The 16,593-nt window shown below is 60.0% G+C and overlaps 2 protein-coding genes across 2 annotated transcripts in view; one reads left to right on the forward strand and one right to left on the reverse strand.

The window, feature by feature from the left end:
• LOC113959769 (nuclear envelope pore membrane protein POM 121-like) overlaps positions 1-12,943 on the forward strand; it is a 13,588-nt gene extending 645 nt beyond the window's left edge. The window contains exons 2-12 of the mRNA XM_027669005.1: positions 354-561; positions 2,683-2,763; positions 3,049-3,220; positions 4,123-4,214; positions 4,990-5,060; positions 5,733-5,857; positions 6,253-6,355; positions 6,650-6,820; positions 7,147-8,961; positions 9,906-10,034; positions 10,571-12,943. Coding sequence (XP_027524806.1) covers positions 354-561; positions 2,683-2,763; positions 3,049-3,220; positions 4,123-4,214; positions 4,990-5,060; positions 5,733-5,857; positions 6,253-6,355; positions 6,650-6,820; positions 7,147-8,961; positions 9,906-10,034; positions 10,571-10,665 — 3,062 coding nt within the window. The 3' untranslated portion in view covers positions 10,666-12,943. The remainder of the gene's footprint in view (positions 1-353; positions 562-2,682; positions 2,764-3,048; positions 3,221-4,122; positions 4,215-4,989; positions 5,061-5,732; positions 5,858-6,252; positions 6,356-6,649; positions 6,821-7,146; positions 8,962-9,905; positions 10,035-10,570) is intronic.
• A 209-nt stretch (positions 12,944-13,152) lies between these two features.
• NSUN5 (NOP2/Sun RNA methyltransferase family member 5) overlaps positions 13,153-16,593 on the reverse strand; it is a 4,018-nt gene continuing 577 nt past the window's right edge. Inside the window, exons 3-10 of the mRNA XM_027668999.1 lie at positions 15,942-16,113; positions 15,754-15,862; positions 15,331-15,469; positions 14,840-14,955; positions 14,333-14,511; positions 14,048-14,252; positions 13,825-13,977; positions 13,153-13,641 (exon numbers count right to left, since the gene is read on the reverse strand). Of these exons, the coding sequence (XP_027524800.1) occupies positions 13,536-13,641; positions 13,825-13,977; positions 14,048-14,252; positions 14,333-14,511; positions 14,840-14,955; positions 15,331-15,469; positions 15,754-15,862; positions 15,942-16,113 (1,179 nt within the window). The 3' untranslated portion in view covers positions 13,153-13,535. The remainder of the gene's footprint in view (positions 13,642-13,824; positions 13,978-14,047; positions 14,253-14,332; positions 14,512-14,839; positions 14,956-15,330; positions 15,470-15,753; positions 15,863-15,941; positions 16,114-16,593) is intronic.

Raw genomic sequence — 16,593 nt, forward strand, 5'->3', positions numbered from 1 at the left:
GAATCACAGAGGGGGATTCCGGGACACACCGGGGAATCACAGAGGGGACGGGGACACACCTCGAGGAACCCGGTTATCAGCCACGGAGGGGACCGGGACACACTGGAGGGAATCACAGGGGCTACTGCAGGGACACACCGGGGGAAGCCCACTTATAACCACAGGAATACTGGACACATCGGGGGGAACCCCTTTATTATCCACAGGGGATATGGAGACACACTGGGGGAAGCCGCATTATCAGCCCTGGGAGTACCATCCCATCCTGAGTGCTGCCACATGGCTGGGAGGATGGTGTGATCTTAACTTCTAGAAGAACCGTGTCCCCCTTTCCGTGGGGGAATTCTGAGCAGTGATCCCAGCTAGCCTAACAGTGTGCTCTGCTCTGCCCCCCAGCCTGGAGCAGCTGGTCTCACCCCTGGCCTTCCCAGCCACCAGCAGCCCCGACCCGTGTTCCAAGGAGACTGTGCTGAATGCCATCAGGGAGAGCAGGAAAAGGGCTGTGGAAGAGGAGGAGGAGGAGGAGCAGACCTTTGGGAACGATCAGGAGAGCAAGAGAAGGTAAGGAGGGAGCAGTTCAGGTCACTGGTGGTGTGTTGGGAAGGTCACAGATGGGGCTCTCGCTCCAGTGGTGACCAATGGGATGTGTCCCAGAGAGTGCCATGCGTGGTGTGACCAGGATCTGGGCTGGAAGAACACTGTGGTGAGGGAACTGCAGGGAGGAAGCACACCCCATCCATCACCTGGCCCTTGGGGCTGTGTCAGACAGTCCTCTGAGGCTCCTGTTGTCCTTGAGATCAAAGGGATGTGGTTTAGGTGTGGGTCCAGTGTGTTCCTTTGCCTGGCTGGGATTGGGAAGGGCTGGGATGTGGTTTGGGAAGCTTGGCTGGGAAATGGTTTCTCTTCTCACAGGGATTTTCAGACTGGGAATGCGTGGTGGGAAGTGCTGGTGTCTGCTGTGGGCTCTGTCCTTCAGTCAACCCTGGGCTCCCAAGAGAGATGGGATCACTGGCTGGAAGGATCCCTCTTGAAAAACTCCACACATTTCCCTCTTGGGCTGAGTGAGCAAAGGGAGGTGAAGTGTGAGGGTAAACAGGAGACACTGCTGCTTCTGTTAGTCGAGGTCAGCGACTTCCAGCCCTGAGCCTCAGGGAAGGAGGGTGCAGTGTCTTTGCCAGCACCCTGGGAAGGACCAGGAGTAAATCCTGACTGCAAGGTCTGGTGGAGTCCAACAGCCCAGGCACAGCACTGCCTCACTGCCCTGCACTCATGCAGTCATGGAATGGCCTGGGTTGGAAGGGACCTTAGAAACCATCTCATTCCACCCCCTGCCATGGGCAGGGACACCTTCCACTAGCCCAGGTTGCTCCAACCTGGCCTTGGACACTTCCAGGGATTGGGTAACCACAACTTCTCTGTGTAACCTGTGCCAGGGCATCCCCACCCTCACAGGGAAGGATTTCTTGTGTATAGCCAACCTAAATGTCCCCTTTTTCAGTGTGAACTCATCACTCCTTGTCCTGTCACTACACTTCCTGCTGCAGAATCCTTCTCCAGCTCTGTTGTAGGTCTCTTCAGATCCTGGAAGGCTACTGAGTTCTCCCTGGAACCTTCTCTTCTCCAGGCTGAGCAGCCCCAGCTTTCTCAGCCTGTCTCCATAGGGAAGTTGCTCCAGTCCCCCTGCCAACTTTGTGGCCTTCTCTGGACTTGCTCCAACTTGCTTCATCCTTCCCAGTTGTGTCCGTGGAGGCTGTTCCCTCTGTGCTGGGGCTGGTCTGGGCAGGGAGCTGGAACACTGCAGAGAGTGGCTTGGGCAGTGCCCAGGCACATTGTCCTGCTGCTGGAGGTGACCCAGAGAGCACGGCAGGGCAAGGCAGGGCACGCCATCCTCCTCCAGCACTGAATTCCCATCTTTGGATGCTTGACTTGGTTTATCTGAGCCAAGCAGGACAACAACGGGATGGATGCACAGAGGGGATCAGCTCAGGGGTTTTCTTTATTCTGTTTTAATATGCTGATACACAACTCTGCCACAAAAGGCAGTTTGAAGGCATTCCTGTCTGGGAAGCACAAGGAATGCTCGTAGGCAGAAAATTCCGGGACCCTGGAGGGCAGAAAGGAGCTGTGTCAGCAGGAGAGCGCGGGGTGGCCTGTGCTGTGGGGTAGGCGTGCTCAGAGCTTGAGGAGAGCTGTCCTACACCTCCAACTCTGCTTCACAGCAAGCTTTGCTTTGGGACTTTCACACTTCAGGTCCTCATGGAATCATTGTGGGAAGGGGAATTCGGCTTCTGACTCAAACGGTCCAGGGCATTGGTTCGGCAGAAAGTTGGAGATGGGAGTTTCAGAGCTCGAGTCAGTTCAGAGAGACTCAGCAGCTCATTTCTGGAAGTATTTTGGCTCAGAATAATGGACTTGAGCAAAGATTTTTGTTTTCTTATGCCCAAACGGCTGTGCCCAGCAGGATGTTGGCATTTGGGGTGAGAGTCAGTGAGGACAGGCCCGGGACAAGAGAAAATCCACAGGAGTCTGCAGATGTGGAAGAACTTTGTCCTGGGTATTGGGTCCCAGGAAAACAAGCAGGGTTTGAGCTCTCCCAGTGTTGAGCCTGCCTGGAAAGGGGCCTCTCCCCCAGGCTGGGAGAGGCTTCCATACTGCCCCAGGGTTCCACCCTCTCTCCCACAGGCGCCACGACAGCAGTGGAAGTGGGCAATCAGCGTTTGAGCCGCTGGTAGCCAACGGTGCCCCCGCCTCTCTCATACCCAAGTAAGTGTCCACCGGGCCAAAAGCAACTTCTGGGATGGGGAGACGGGGAGAGCAAAAATCTGTGGGATCTGGAAGAGGGGCTTGGATTTTGCTTGCAGAGCCTGGCTTTGGGGGAGAGCAGGAGAGGCTGTCGGTCTGTCACCCTGTGACAGCAGGGCTGTGCTGCTGCTGAGGGTTATTCCCAAGCCTATAAGGAGTGGGATTGCCTTCCTCCACCTGCCTGGCATGGAAAGGACCTTTGGGCAGAGCAGGGGAGCTCACCGAGCCTTCACACCCCTCCTGCAGGCCGGGCTCTCTGAAGAGGGGCCTTGTCTCTCACTGCCCCGACGACTGCTCCAACAAGAGGTCCCGCACGTCCTCCATGAGCTCCCTCAACAACACCTACTCCGGGGGCATCCCCAGCTCCATCCGCAACGCCATCACCAGCTCCTACAGCTCCACCCGTGGCCTGGCACAGGTATGGACACCTGGGCTGCACATTCCTCTGGGATCACCCGTGGAATCCCAGTGCTGGGCTCATGAAGAGCAGCGTGGCTGGCTGCCTGGATCTGGTGTGGCTCAGCTCCCGTCCTCAAGGGTCAGGTGGGCTGTGGGTCCAGCAGCAATGTTCCCTGTTTTCTGGGGAGTCCCAGGCTGAGCTGCCCTGCTGCTTTTGCACCAAACCAAGGATGAGGCTGTTTTGCTCTCCCTCCTCATCCCTGGCCATTCTGCAAGGCTGGATAGATGCAGGTGAAAGATAAAAAAAAAAGGCTTTGCTGCGCTGACACCTTTTGAGCTGGAGTCAGCAGTGTGGGAGCCATGTGTTCCTCTCTGACCCAGGTCCCAGCTGCTCACTGATGCAGCACTGCTTGTATCCTGCTTGGGCTTGCAGATGTGCCAGGGACACTTAGCCATGGCCACTGGAGCTCTGTCTGTGTGGGGAAAGCTTTGCTCCAGATAGTGGTAGGGAGAGGTTTGCTGGGGCTGGGGAGAGTCAGATCCTTGCGTTGGGATCCTGCTCTAAACTCCTGGCAAGGAGGTGCTGGCTCCTGCCAGAGCAGCCCCACACACATGAGGGTACCCAAGGCAGCTGGGTGGCCCCTGCCTGTGTCACACAAAGGCAAGAGCTGGCCCAGCAGTGTCCTGGCCCTGGATGCTGCTTTTTCCCCATGTGGGTTCAGCTTGAGGTGACCAGACATTGAGCTCCCCAAAATGTGGAGGGGAGTTAAGTGGTGGTGAAGCAGGAGGGGCTCTGGACTCATTGGGCTCATTATCCAGAGTCCTGGGTGATGGGGTTGAGTGGGGACGAGCAGGGAGGAGAGGGCTCTGCTCCCTGCCAGCCCCCCAGCGAGTTATTGTTGGTGTCTCTCTTTATTCCAGCTGTGGAAGAGAAGTGGTGTGAGCTTGTCCCCAATGTCCAGCCCAGCGTCCTCCCGTCCCCAGACCCCAGAGTGGCCTCTGAAGAAAGCCAGGTAACCAGGCTCTCACAGAGCCAGCTGGGAACGGAACTGTCGCCTTCCCAGCCATCCCAGTGCCCAAGTCCCACTTTCCACTGGAGCTGGGACAGTCCAGACTCCTCTCCAAGACACGATGGTGGGTCACTCACTGGTGTGGAGACCCCCTTGTCATGTTGATTGGCCCCCTTGTCACCTCATGACACTCCAGTGCCACCCCTGCCCTGCTCCCAGGCCGGGTCGGAGATATAGGGGCTCAAGTTGCTGCAGAGGTGATGGTGCCTTATGGCAGTGGCATGGCCTGGGTTGGTGGTTGCTGGAACACTGGGAAAAGGCAGGCCCTGATTTTTGCCATCTCCTCAAAATCAAATCCCAGGGCTGTATCGTAGTGCCTGCCTTCGAGCACAACCCGTGTTCTTCTCTCTCCCAAATCAGAGGAGCCTGAGGTTGTGTCAGAACTGAAGTCAACACAATCACCTGGTTGACACAATCACCTGGTGACAGGCTGAGTCTAACTTGCGAGGGGCGGTGCTCCCATCCAGGACCCCCAGCTGCCCCCCAGGGCTGACCCATCCTGAGGAGGGGGTGCAGGCCCAGCCAAGCTGGGGCTGGAGCAAGAAGCAGCTCCTCTGCCTGGAGCTGCACAAGGTTCTTGTCCTGAGGTCTGTTTGCAGGTGGCAAAGAAACACCAGGGGTGCTGGTGGGAATCCTCAGCGTGTTCAGTCTCATCCTGTTCCCTGGGATGGGGCTGAGCCCAGGATTGATCCTAACTGGCTGTCTCCTGTTTGCACAGGGAAGAGGAACCACATCATTCCAACACTTCCACCCCAGTGAAGTCAGACAAGGAGCTGCAGACAGAGAAAGGTGAGTGTAGGTGGGCCCTGGCTCTGCACCTGGGTTGGATGGGCCACCAGGGTGAGCAAAATCAGAACAGGAGGTAGCTGAGGTAGCCAAGGCCTGCAGTAAGATGGGCTTGAGAGGTCACCTGGAAACTCAGAATGTGCTGCTCTCAATGCAGTGCTACTTCAACTGGCCTCAAGGACTGCCCTGGTGGGATTTCCAGGTGATTAGGGGGGTGCTGACAGTGTTGGGGTACTAGCAGATGCCTGGGAACTGGCTTGCAAGGGGGAACTCCACCTCCCAACCCAGCATGGGTTCAGGTGTCAGCCTTGGCCAAGACCTGCTGTGGCGTGAGTGGAGCTCTGATCAAATTCCAGGCTGAGCTTATTCCAATGCTTCCTCAGCTAAAAGGGAGAGGCAGTCCTCTGTGCCTGTGGCAGGTGGGCCCCATGGTATGGTGCAGGGACCATTCCTGGAGCTGGGAAGGGGTTGCTGACCCACAGAGCCCCAGCAGGCTCTTTTCCCAGACTCCCTGGGTGTGTGGTGCGAGCTGCTCTTCCAGGGCATGAGAGCAGCTGAAAGCCTTGCCCCTGGCTCTGCCCTCTGAGCTGGGCCATCCAGAGAGGGGTTGGGACAGCCCCATCAGTACAACCAAACACCTGCCTGGAGCTGGGCCTGACCTGTCTCCTTCTGCAGTGGCGGAGTCACCGGTGTGGAAGAAGCGGAATTCCCTGAGCCCGCCGTCAGCGCCGGGGACCAGCGGGAAGCGCAAGCGGAAGATCCCGTTGCTGTCATCGCTGCGTGGGGACCAACTGGTGCTGGTACGTCGCTGTCTCGCAGCCCCTCTGGCCCCGCTCTGGCAATAGAATGTGCTCACTGCAATTTCTGCAGGGCTGGGGGGACAGTGACCTGCCTGCCCTCAGGAAGGAGGCCCCGTCCTTGGCCGAGTGGGAAGTGACGCTGTCCCCCGCCCCAGTGTCTGGTGGGCTGTGCGTGGTTGTGCTGCCTGCTGCCGGACCAGGTAATGCCTGGGGAAGGCCTGCCGTGCCCTCAGTGCCACGCCGGGGGTCCAGCAGAGTCGGGGACCGGAGCTCCGCGGTAGCTGCGGCAGGACCAGCTGCTTCACGGGGCTCGCCACGGCCAGTCGCCAGCACACCTTCCGAGAGGCTCTGCTTCCCTGGGAAGGAGCTAAGCTGCTGCTGCTCTCTCTTGGCAGCCCCCGCCGCCTCAGCTGGGCTACTCCATCACCTCGGAGGACCTGGATGCGGAGAAGAAGGCAGTGCTGCAGTGGTTCAACAGTGTCTTGGAGGATAAGGCTGGTAAGGGCGGGCTGGGAACATGAAGGGTGGTAGGAGCGAGCCCAAGTGTGGGCTGGTAGAGCAGTGGGGTGTCTGTAGCACAGTCTGGGGAAGCACCTGGGTTTGTCCTGCCTCAGTCTGGGGCTGCTCTTTGTGTCTTCAGAGTGAGGAGATCTCATGTCTCCAGGGTGCTGTGTGAGGTTCCCCAGGGCTGTGGGGTGTTGGTGTCGTTTCCCTGCCTGCTGGAGAAGCTCTGCTAAGGGTCTGTCCCCCACAGCCGGTTGTGGATCCTGATTCTTTGCTCCTTCCCTGTAGATGCAGTCCCCAGCACCACTGCAGAGATGACACCTGTGTCCAAGCCGCTGGTGTTCACCGTGACCTCCTCAGGGCCTGCACCTGCCTCCACAGCTCCTACATTGACCAGCTCCTCACTGCTGGACAGCCTGAAGAAGATGCAGAGCAACCAGGCTGTGCCCACAGCACCAGGTAAGGAGGAGGAGGAGGGTCAGCAGAATGGGACCCGGCAGAGCCAGGCAGCCACAGCGGGAACTCCACGTTTCCTCTGTGAGGCAGGTGACAAACCCTCCTGCTCAAATGCTCCTCTGGCAGCAGAGCTGGCAGGCAGGTCTCAAAGGGGCACATTTGGGGACACCAAACCCCTGGTCCTGCTGGGGGCTGCGGTAAGTTCAGAGGGCTGGGTGTGGTGGGGGCTGCTCCAGGAGGCTTTGCACCAGCAGGTGGGTGCCTGGCAGAAGGGTGGGTTGTCTGTAGGTGCCCCTCTATCCCTAAATAAACTCTCTCCCCCTTTCCAGACACCACTGGAGCTGCAGCAGCATCCCAGCCACCTCCATCAGCTGCACAGCCACCCGCCCCCACGGTGTCGCTGGAGTCGAGCTCTCTGCCTGACACCTCTGCTGACACCAAACCTGTGCCCGTGCTGAGCACACCTGCCCCCCCTGCCCTGGGGGTGCAGCCCCCAAACAGCCTGGCACTTTCTGCGTTCACTGAGCTGGGCCAGACCTCCAGCAAATCTCCCTCTCTCCCGAAGCCAAGCATCGTGTTTGGAATGCTGAATACCCCTCCTGCCAGCCAGCCAGCGGCAACTGTGGCCACTGCTGTGCCCACCACGGCCACTGCCATGCCCATTACGGCCACTGCTGTGCCCACCCCGGCCACTGCTGTGCCCACCCTGACCACTGCTGTGCCCACCCTGGCCACTGCCCTGCCCACTGCAGCCACTGCCGTGCCCACCATGGCCACTGCCATGCCCACCCCCATGTTCAAACCCATCTTCGGTGCTGTGCCGAAGAGCGAGAGCACGGCAGCCTGCACGGCTGTCACCTCCACCACAGCCACCGTGTCTGCGAGCTCAGGCCCTTCCTCGACATCCTCCATCACCACCACCATGTTCAAGCCCATCTTCGGCAGCGTCACCGTGGCTTCGTCTCCAGCGAAAGTCTCTCCTTTCGCCTTCAAACCGACGGCACAACCGGCCCCAGAGCGGCCCGGAGCCTCCTCGCCTACCCCGGTGTTCACGGGCCTTCCCAACATCATTTTCACCACTGCAGCTACGACAGCCACCACCCAGAGCTCCTCCACGGATGCCACCATTAAACCCGTCTTCAGCTTCGGACTGACCCCGCCCTCCTCCACAGGCCCCGCCGCCAGCCCGGCTGTCACCGTCACCACTGCCACCTCCACCAGCGCGGCACAGCCCTTCCTGTTCGGGGCCCCAGCCAGCTCCGCTCCCAACACAGAAACCAACTTTGCCACCCCAGGGCCCGTGTTCCAGTTCGGGAAGCCACCTCTGGCCACGGTCACTGCCACCACCACTGCCCCAGCAGGCCCTGCCTTTGGCCAGGCACCTTCAAGTTCCACAGCTGCTGCCACCACCACTGCGGGCTTTAGCATATTTGGGGGCACCACACTGACCTCCTCTGCCCCAGCCACCACAGCTCAAGCGCCGCTGACATTTGGCTCCTCCGTTTCAGCTTTTGGCAGCTCCTTCAGCGCCGGTGCAAAGCCACCGCCGCCGTACCCCGGCACCAAGAGCGCCTTCAGCGCCGGGGCTGCCGACAGCCAAGCGTCTGCCAGCAAACCCGCTGCCGGCCCCGTCAGCTTCGCCCCCCCGTTCAGTTTCGGAGCCCCCCTGGCACAGTCGGCGGCTCAGCCGGCGTTCGGCAGCGGTGCCCAGACAGCCTTTGGCACGACCAGCGCCCAGGGCTCCTTCGGCACCAGCAGCACCCAGGCAGCGTTCGGCGGCACCACCACCTCGGTGTTCTCCTTCGGGACAGCCACCTCCACCACATCCAGCTTCGGTGCCACCACCCAGACCACAAGCAGCAGCGCCGGTGGCACCGTCTTTGGCACCACCCCGTCTCCGTTCACCTTCGGGGCCACCACCCAGCCAGGCCCCTCGGCCGGCGCCTTCGGGATGAGCACACCAGGCCTCAGCAGCGGCTCCCCGGCCGTGGCCTTCAACTTTGGAGCTGGGCAGAGCGGGGCGGCCCCAGCAGCAGCGCCCTTTGGCTCCTCCCTGCAGCAGAGCACGCTGGGGGCACCGGGCCAGAGCACCCCCTTCGCCTTCACCATGACCAGCACCCCCAACAGCAAGCCCACCTTTGGAGGTGAGTCAGCATGGAATGGTTTGGGTTGGAAGGGACCTTAAAGATCATGTTTCACTCCCCTGCTATGGCAGAGACACCTTCACTAGCCCAGGTTGCTCCAAGCCCCGTCCAATCTGGCCTTGGACACTTCCAGGGATGGAAGGCAGCCACAGCTTCTCTGGGCAACCTGTGCCAGGGCCTCCCCACCCTCACAGGGAAGAATTTTTTCAGTATGTGTAACCTGAATGTCCCCTCTTTCACTTTGAACCCATTACTCCTTGTCCTGTCACTGCAGGCCATGTTGGAGGTTTGGAGTTGGGCAGCAGCATTCCTGATGGACACTGCCAAGCTCCCGGGCTCCACAACCCTGGAGAGGCCGGTGCTCCTGCTGTGCAGAGCCTCTCTGTGCAAAGGGAAGGCATTTCCAATCCTCCCTGTCCAGGGCCTCAGCCCTCAGTGGTGGAGGGGAATCCTTAAACTCTCCTTGGCCCTTCTGAAGGCACCAGCTCCCTGGCTCTACCCCCAGCCAGGTGTCCTGCAGGAGCCAAGGTTGTACCAGTCCCTAACAGCCACCTGGAGCTCCTTGACAGAGAAGCTGCCAACCAGTGACTACCATCTCTTTGTCCTCACTTTCAGGGTTTCCCTAACATTTCACACCCTCACTGGACCATCCCAGCTACCACAGAACTAAAACCCACACACCAAGCAACTGCTTGATGTAGAAAGACAGAGGCCTTTGTTCCTCCCTGGCAAATCCTTCTGTGCAGCCCCGCTGCCAGGAGAGCCCAGGGATTACCCAAAGAGTGTAACTTTGGCATTAAAAGGGCTTTTTTGGGAGCAGAGGCCGGGAGCTTCAACCCCTGCAGAGTCCTGTGTGTCCTGTGGGTGCCACTGGCTCCCAAAGGCTCTTCTTCCTTTGCCAACCCCGGCTCACAGTGACCTGTTGCTGATTCTGTGATTTGCAGGAGCTCCTGCGCCCACCTTTGGGCAGAGCACACCCGTCCCAGGAGCTGTGGGCAGTGGAAGCAGCACCCTTTCCTTCAGGACACCCAGCACTCCTGCCTCAGGCTTTGGAGGAGTCGGCTCATCCTTTGGTAAGGAGTGAGATGGTGCTCCAGCCTTGGGGAGCTCGTGGGTCATGGTGTCTCCTCGGGCTGGGGACAGTAGCAGGGCTCCCAGATGTGTTCTGGGAGCTGGCTCAGGTGGTACATGCTGGGCTCGGGGGACACCAAACCTTCTGTTCCTCCCAGGGTGGGCATCACACTGTTCCCATGTCGGGCATCACACTGTTCCCAGGGTGGGCATCACACTGTTCCCAGGGTGGGCATCACACTGTTCCCAGAGTGGGCATCAGACTGTTCCCAGGGTGGGCATCACACTGTTCCCAGAGTGGGCATCACACTGTTCCCAGGGTGGGCATCACACTGTTCCCAGAGTGGGCATCAGACTGTTCCCAGGGTGGGCATCACACTGTTCCCATGTCGGGCATCACGCTGTTCCCAGGGTGGGCATCACGCTGTTCCCAGGGTGGGCATCACACTGTTCCCATGTCGGGCATCACGCTGTTCCCAGGGTGGGCATTACGCTGCCCCCAAGGCTGCAGGGCCCTGAGCCACCTTTCTGCTTCCAGGTTCGTCCACCCCCACCTTCTCCATCGGGGCAGGATCCAAGACAGGCGCTCGCCAGCGGCTGCAGGCACGGAGGCAGCACACCCGCAAAAAGTGACCCCGGTGCTGCTGGGCCCCTCTGGCCCACGTGTGGGGGGCTCCAGGCTGGAGCTGTCCCCGTGGTGGGACCAGGCCCCATCCCTGCCACCCACTGGAGCCTGTGCCGGGTGGCTGGGATGGGATAAACCAAACTCTTGTTACTTGAACAGTTCAGAGCCAAGGCTGGACGACCCTCTGTACATATCCACAACGTCCCTTCCCTCACTTTATTTTGCCATGTTTAATGACGTGTAAATTTTTCCCCATTTGCTTCTTCCAGCTGTTCCTGTGCCCCCCCCAGCCCTCAGCCAGCCCTGGGGCTGTGTCCCACTCGGAGCCCCACTGGGGCCATGCTGCAGTTCCAGGCTGCCCAGGGACCCCGTCTTCACCAGGTCCCGAAGTCTTTCCCATTGTCATCCCGTGGCCTGGTGAACACGGTCCCATCCCTGCCACTGGGGTTGATGCCAGCCTGGTGCTGCCCCGGTGCCGTGGATGACCAGCATGGCTGCAGCTGAGTGACCTAATTTGTCACCTCTAGCCGAGGACACACCGTACCCCTGGGCCTGTGCTGGAGGCGCGGGGTGAGGATGGGGATCCCCCCACCCCTCTCCCATCCCCGCTGCTCCGTGGGGCTGTGGGCTGCCCCCACCCCGCTCCCCCTGGTCTGCTTTATCCGTGCTCCCGTTGTGCACTCACTGAATCGAGTTTGGAGGAAGAGCTGAACCGTGTGTGTGGCGGCATGTTGGTTATGCCGGATTTGCTGTTTGGAGTTTCTTTTTTGGGGGGCGCTGGTCCCTGGGGGGGGACGTGCCCCAGCTAATTGGGTGTTGACAGTAGCATCACTGCGTGGCTGCTCGTGCTGGGGAGTTGTCCCTTCCATGTCGTGACTGAAAGGCAGCCGGGCCGGGGGGGAGTTCCAACCCTGGCAGTCTCTCCCCTCCCTTCCCCTCGCTCCTGCTGCCCCCTCCCCACGTGGGAAGGGGAGATGTGGAGCTGCTCCCAGGATTCCAGAGCGGATGGGTTCTCCTCACCCCTCCCAAGTCCAAAGTGCTTTTCATTTTTAGCTCATCCCCCTCCCTTTGGGTTTTACCAGCTCTGAGGAGCTGCAATGCTGCCTCCCCTGTCCCCATCCAGCCGGGAGCGGGGATCCCACCCTTCCCTGCCTGGGAGCTTCATGGGAAGAGACTGCTGGAGCTGGGGGTCACCCAAGAGCCACCCCCTGCCTTGCCCAGGGCAAGGGATGGGCACCCCATCCCCAGGGAGTGCTCTGCTGCCAGGTTTTTACTCTCCGAGCCGTGTGAGTGTGTGTGTCTGCTGAGGTCTAAATTAAAAAAAAAAAAAAGCAAGAAAAAAAAGACAAAAAAAAGATTACAAATATTTAAACGTTTTTTAACAAAATAAAAATTTATTTTTATATTTAAGCTAAATTGCCTTCAAATTCCTTCAAGCTTGGTTCAGTGAGGTTGCCAGCTGTTAGTGCTTAGCTGTTCCCACCCCGGCTGTGCCCGCCCGACATGCTGTGCTGGGAAAGGCAGCTGCATCCCGTGGGCTCTGCCGTGCTCCCCCTGCTGTACATCATCCCCTTCCTTTTAAATGTGATGTATGTGGATGTGACTAAACCTTTTCTTTTTTTTTTCCTCTCTTTTTTTAATTATTTCTCTGAGGGTGAGGAGCAGGAGCTCTCATGTTACGGTGCTGAGTGCCAGGGACAAGGTGTCTCTCCGGGCAGGAAGGGCAGGTGACAGGCTCTGTGTGGCACAGAGGGGACACAAAGGACCTGCAGGTGCTGGTGGGGGTGGTTCTGGCCATCCCTCACCAGCATAGCTGAGGGTGCAGTGGGCTGAGAGCAGCCAGGCTGAGAAAACATATCCTTGGAGTTTAAGGAAGTGGCTGGGACAGGATTAGTGCCCACCAAGACTGACCCTGGGTATCCCTCCCTCTGCCCCAGGCAGGGTGGTGGGCCAGGAGAGCGCCCACTCCCTGTCCTCAGGGGTGCCAGAGTTTGGTCAGGTCTGCTCCAGCAAGACCTGTGTGCCAGAGGGAGATGGGAATGAGCAGGGACAAGGTGAGGGCACTGTGTAGTCCCACACGCCCAGCCCTGTGAGGTGCCAGGCTGTCCCTTCCCTGCCACACAGCCCCTGCTGGGAGAGCCCCCTGTGCCTGGGGGGAGACTGGGTTTTAACTGACTGAAGACTTGGATCATTCCTGGTGTGGCTGATGAGGATTTTAGTGTGAATGTGCAATTTTTGTTTCCTTGCTTCTTCTGTCCCTGGTTTAAAATAAAACGACTGTGTTCACACGTGTGCTATTCCTGGGGCTGGGCAGGGACACGTGGGGCTGGTGGGGTTCAGGTGTCACTTCCAGCACACTCTGGCTCATGTGTCCTTGCTCCCCTTGGTCAAAGGCAGGTGCAGGGACAGGATTATTATTACTATTATTAATTCACTTTTTTCCCCCCTACTTTGCCTCTACTATGAGCAGGGCAGGACTGCACAAACAAGCTGGAAACGACACTAGAGAAACTTTATTCTGCTTCATTTCTACAGTTAAAGGCTTTTTTGAAGCTCCACATCAGGCTGAGGTCAGGACTTCTGTGCAGGGGGAACATGATAAAACAACACCTTTCATTGAGCTGCAGCACCCCAGCCCTGCAGGGTGCAGAGTGGGGGTTGCCTTGGGGGCAAACCTGAGGGGAGTTGGCTGCAAGGGGCAGCCCTGGGTGACCAATTCCCCCTTCCTGGCACTGGGGTGAGCCCAGGGCTGGCACTCAGTGCAGGGGTTACAGACTTCCCACCGCAGCTGCAGCTGGCACAAAGCCTGACTTGTGCCCAGGCAGTAGGAGTGTTCCCTGCAGCCCCAGCTGGGCAGGGGGCAGTCCAAAAAACTGTTTCACTCTTTCACCCGCTGCTTTTTCCTCTTCCTCTTCCTGGGAGCTGCTCCTGGCTCCGTTTTCTCTCTGGGCTGTGGCTTCTCCGCAGCTGCCACAGGCAGGGAGCTGCAGACAAGAGCAAACATCCTGAGCCAAACCACCAGTGCCCCAGCTCCTGCCTCCTGCTCCTGCACCCACCCAGACCCCTCCACCTCCCCCCTCACACCCTCCCCTGGGTGCCCACCACCCCTGGCCTTGGCCGTGGTGCCCCCCAGAAGTAGCTGGAGCCCCTCAGTGCCCTCCTCTCACCTGGGGGCATCAGCCCCTTCCTCACACCGCTCCAGCACAGCCACGAAGAAGCCGTGGGTGAGGGTCTCTGCCGGGGACGCTCGGAGGCAGCTCTCAGCTCCAGGGAAGGCAGCGAGTCCTCGGCAGGGCCAGGATGGGAAGGCGGTCACCAGCCTGTGGATTGGGGTGAGGGTCAGCACCAAATCCTGCCCTACAGCCCCCTGAGCCCCCCAGGCAGACCCACCTGAAGGCTGAGCCCCGCTCCTGCAGCACAGCCTGCACCACGTCCTCATTCTCCTCGCGGTGCAGGGAGCAGGTGGAGTAGACCAGGCGCCGGAGGGCCGGGAAGCTCAGGGCGTGGCCCAGGACCCGCCGCTGGAACCCGGCCAGCGCCTGCAGCCGCTCAGTGCTCGGGGCCACCTCCTCCCCTGGCCCCCGGGTCACCATCCCTGCAGGACAGGAGCTGTCACCGGGGCTCTGCAAACCCCCAGCCCAGCTCCCCAGGAGCAGCCAGAGCCCCCTGTGTTACCTGAGCCACTGCAGGACGGGTCGAGCAGGATATGGGTCACCCTGCTGTACTTGGGGTCTCCAGGGTCCACGGCCAGGAAGTCCTGCTGGGCCAGCTGGCAGCCAGTGACCCCTGCCCGTGCCAGCAGCGTGTTCATGGTGGCCACACGCTTGGGGTCCACGTCAAAGGCAAAGATCTGGCTGAAGGCAGAGCACAGTGCCCAAGACAGGCATGAACATCCCACCCGGCCCCAGGAATCCCCAAACACCAGGCAGGCACAGCCTGGGAGCTGCCCTCACCCCGCAGGGGTATGGAGCAGGTCCGTGGTCAGGGCCTGGGAGTGAACCCCGACATGATTCACCTCCCCTCAGGTGCTTCCAGTGGCCCAGCGCTGTCAGAGCCACCAGCCCACCTGAGTTTTTGGGGCAGGGTGACAGGCTCTACCACCTTCTTGTGCTCTCTATGGGCTTGTGGGGACCACGGCCACCTTTCCCCCTCCTTCCACCCCCCCTACAAACCTGCCCTCACCCCTTGTTCCTCAGGATGGCAGCCAGGTGGCTGGTTTTGTTCCCAGGGGCAGCACAGGCATCGATGACGTGGGAACCAGCAGTAGGGCTGAGGAGGAAGGTAGGGAGGCAGCTGGCCTGCAAGAGGGACAAGCCTGTGAGAGGGGTGGGCAGCAGCACCCCAACCCCTCCTCAGGGCACAGCTGGCACTGTGTGGTCACAGGGACCACAGTGACACAGGGCCAAGGCCACCACAACCCTCCACTGGAAGTTTTGCCCAGTCCACAGCCCCATGCTCCTCCCAGCTGCTGGTCCCCCAGCTCCCATGGAAGGTTTTATAGCCCAGGAATTCATCTCAAACCTACAGGCTATGGAAGCAAAGCCCCAGAGAAGGCTGCATCCACAGTTTCTGCTTAGACCTAAGTGCTGCAGCAAAGCCCAGCTCTCATGGAAGGAGCTGACCCTCCACCCCGTCAATGGTTTTCCCAGCCTCCTGCTCCCCAATTCCCGCACCTTGTCCTGCAGAATGATGTGTCCTGAAGTATACAGCAGGTTGTCGTGGAGGTCTGTCTGCGGAGGGAAAACCAGCAGCTCCGGGAGATGAGGATCCAACAAGAACTTCTTTCCGGAGAGGGCCCTCAGCTCCTCCAAGCTGCCCATGAGACACATGGAGGATGAATAAACATAGTCCTGGCTCACTGTGGCCATGGCAGAGCCCTCCAGAGCCCAGGCTGAGAATCCCTCTCATCCCACAGTTCCTCCCCACCTCCAGGCAGCACCCAGAGAGGCAGAAACTAAGTGTGGGGTGATAGAAACCTCAACCCAGCCACCCTGAGCACCAAGACCAGCAACCCTTCAACCCACCAGACCTCATCCCAAGCCCCTGCTGCTTGCTGACACCCCAGGTAAGGTGGGACAGCAGGAAGAAACCCTCACCTGGCTGCCTTGCCCAGGTAGGAGTATCCCTGGCGCTTGAAGAAGTCGATCACATCGTCCACACAAGTCTTCAGGGTGTTGACCCGGACATAGCGTGGGACCTGGGAGGCTGCAAGGGCCAGGCGGGTCAGACACAGCCCCCCACAGCTCCCAGCACGTGGTGCCCACCCAGCCCTGAGCCCTCTCACCTGCGGGACTCGCCTGCTCCGGGGCCAGCAGGTCCTCGTTGCGGCTCACCTTGTGCCGCACCTTCAGCCGGGCCAGCTCGGCCTCCAGCCGCGCCCGGTGCCGCCGGGCCAGCGCCTTCCAGCGGCCCCCGCACTTGAGCCCTTTGCCGAAGAGCAGGTCATACACCAGCACCTGCAGGGAGGGCACGGGCTGAGCCAGGACACCAGGGCCTCAGGGACACCACGGCCCCAGGGACAGCTCGGCTCTGGGACACCATGGCTCCAGGGACACCACAGCTCCAGGGACCCCACAGTTCAAGGGACATCCTGGCTCTGGTATATCCCAGCTCCGGGACATCCCAGCCCTGGGACCCCTCGGGTTGGAGACATCCCAGACCCAGGACCACACGGGTTCGGGATATCCCAGCCCCAGGACCCCAAGGGTTGGAGACATCCCGGCCCCAGGACCTCACTGGTTCAGGACATCCCAGCCCATGGACCCCTCGGGTTGGAGACATCCCAGCCCCGGGACACCACAGCCCCAGGGACTCCACAGCTCCAAGGACATCCTGGCTCTGGTACATCCCAGCTCCAGGACCCCACGGGTTCGGGACATCCCAGCCCCAGACCCCACAGGTTGGAGACATCCCAGCCCCGGGACCCCACAGGTTGG

This window comes from Corapipo altera, unplaced genomic scaffold (genome assembly GCF_003945725.1).
Source record: "Corapipo altera isolate COAL_440 unplaced genomic scaffold, ASM394572v1 187, whole genome shotgun sequence".
Lineage (NCBI taxonomy): Eukaryota > Metazoa > Chordata > Aves > Passeriformes > Pipridae > Corapipo > Corapipo altera.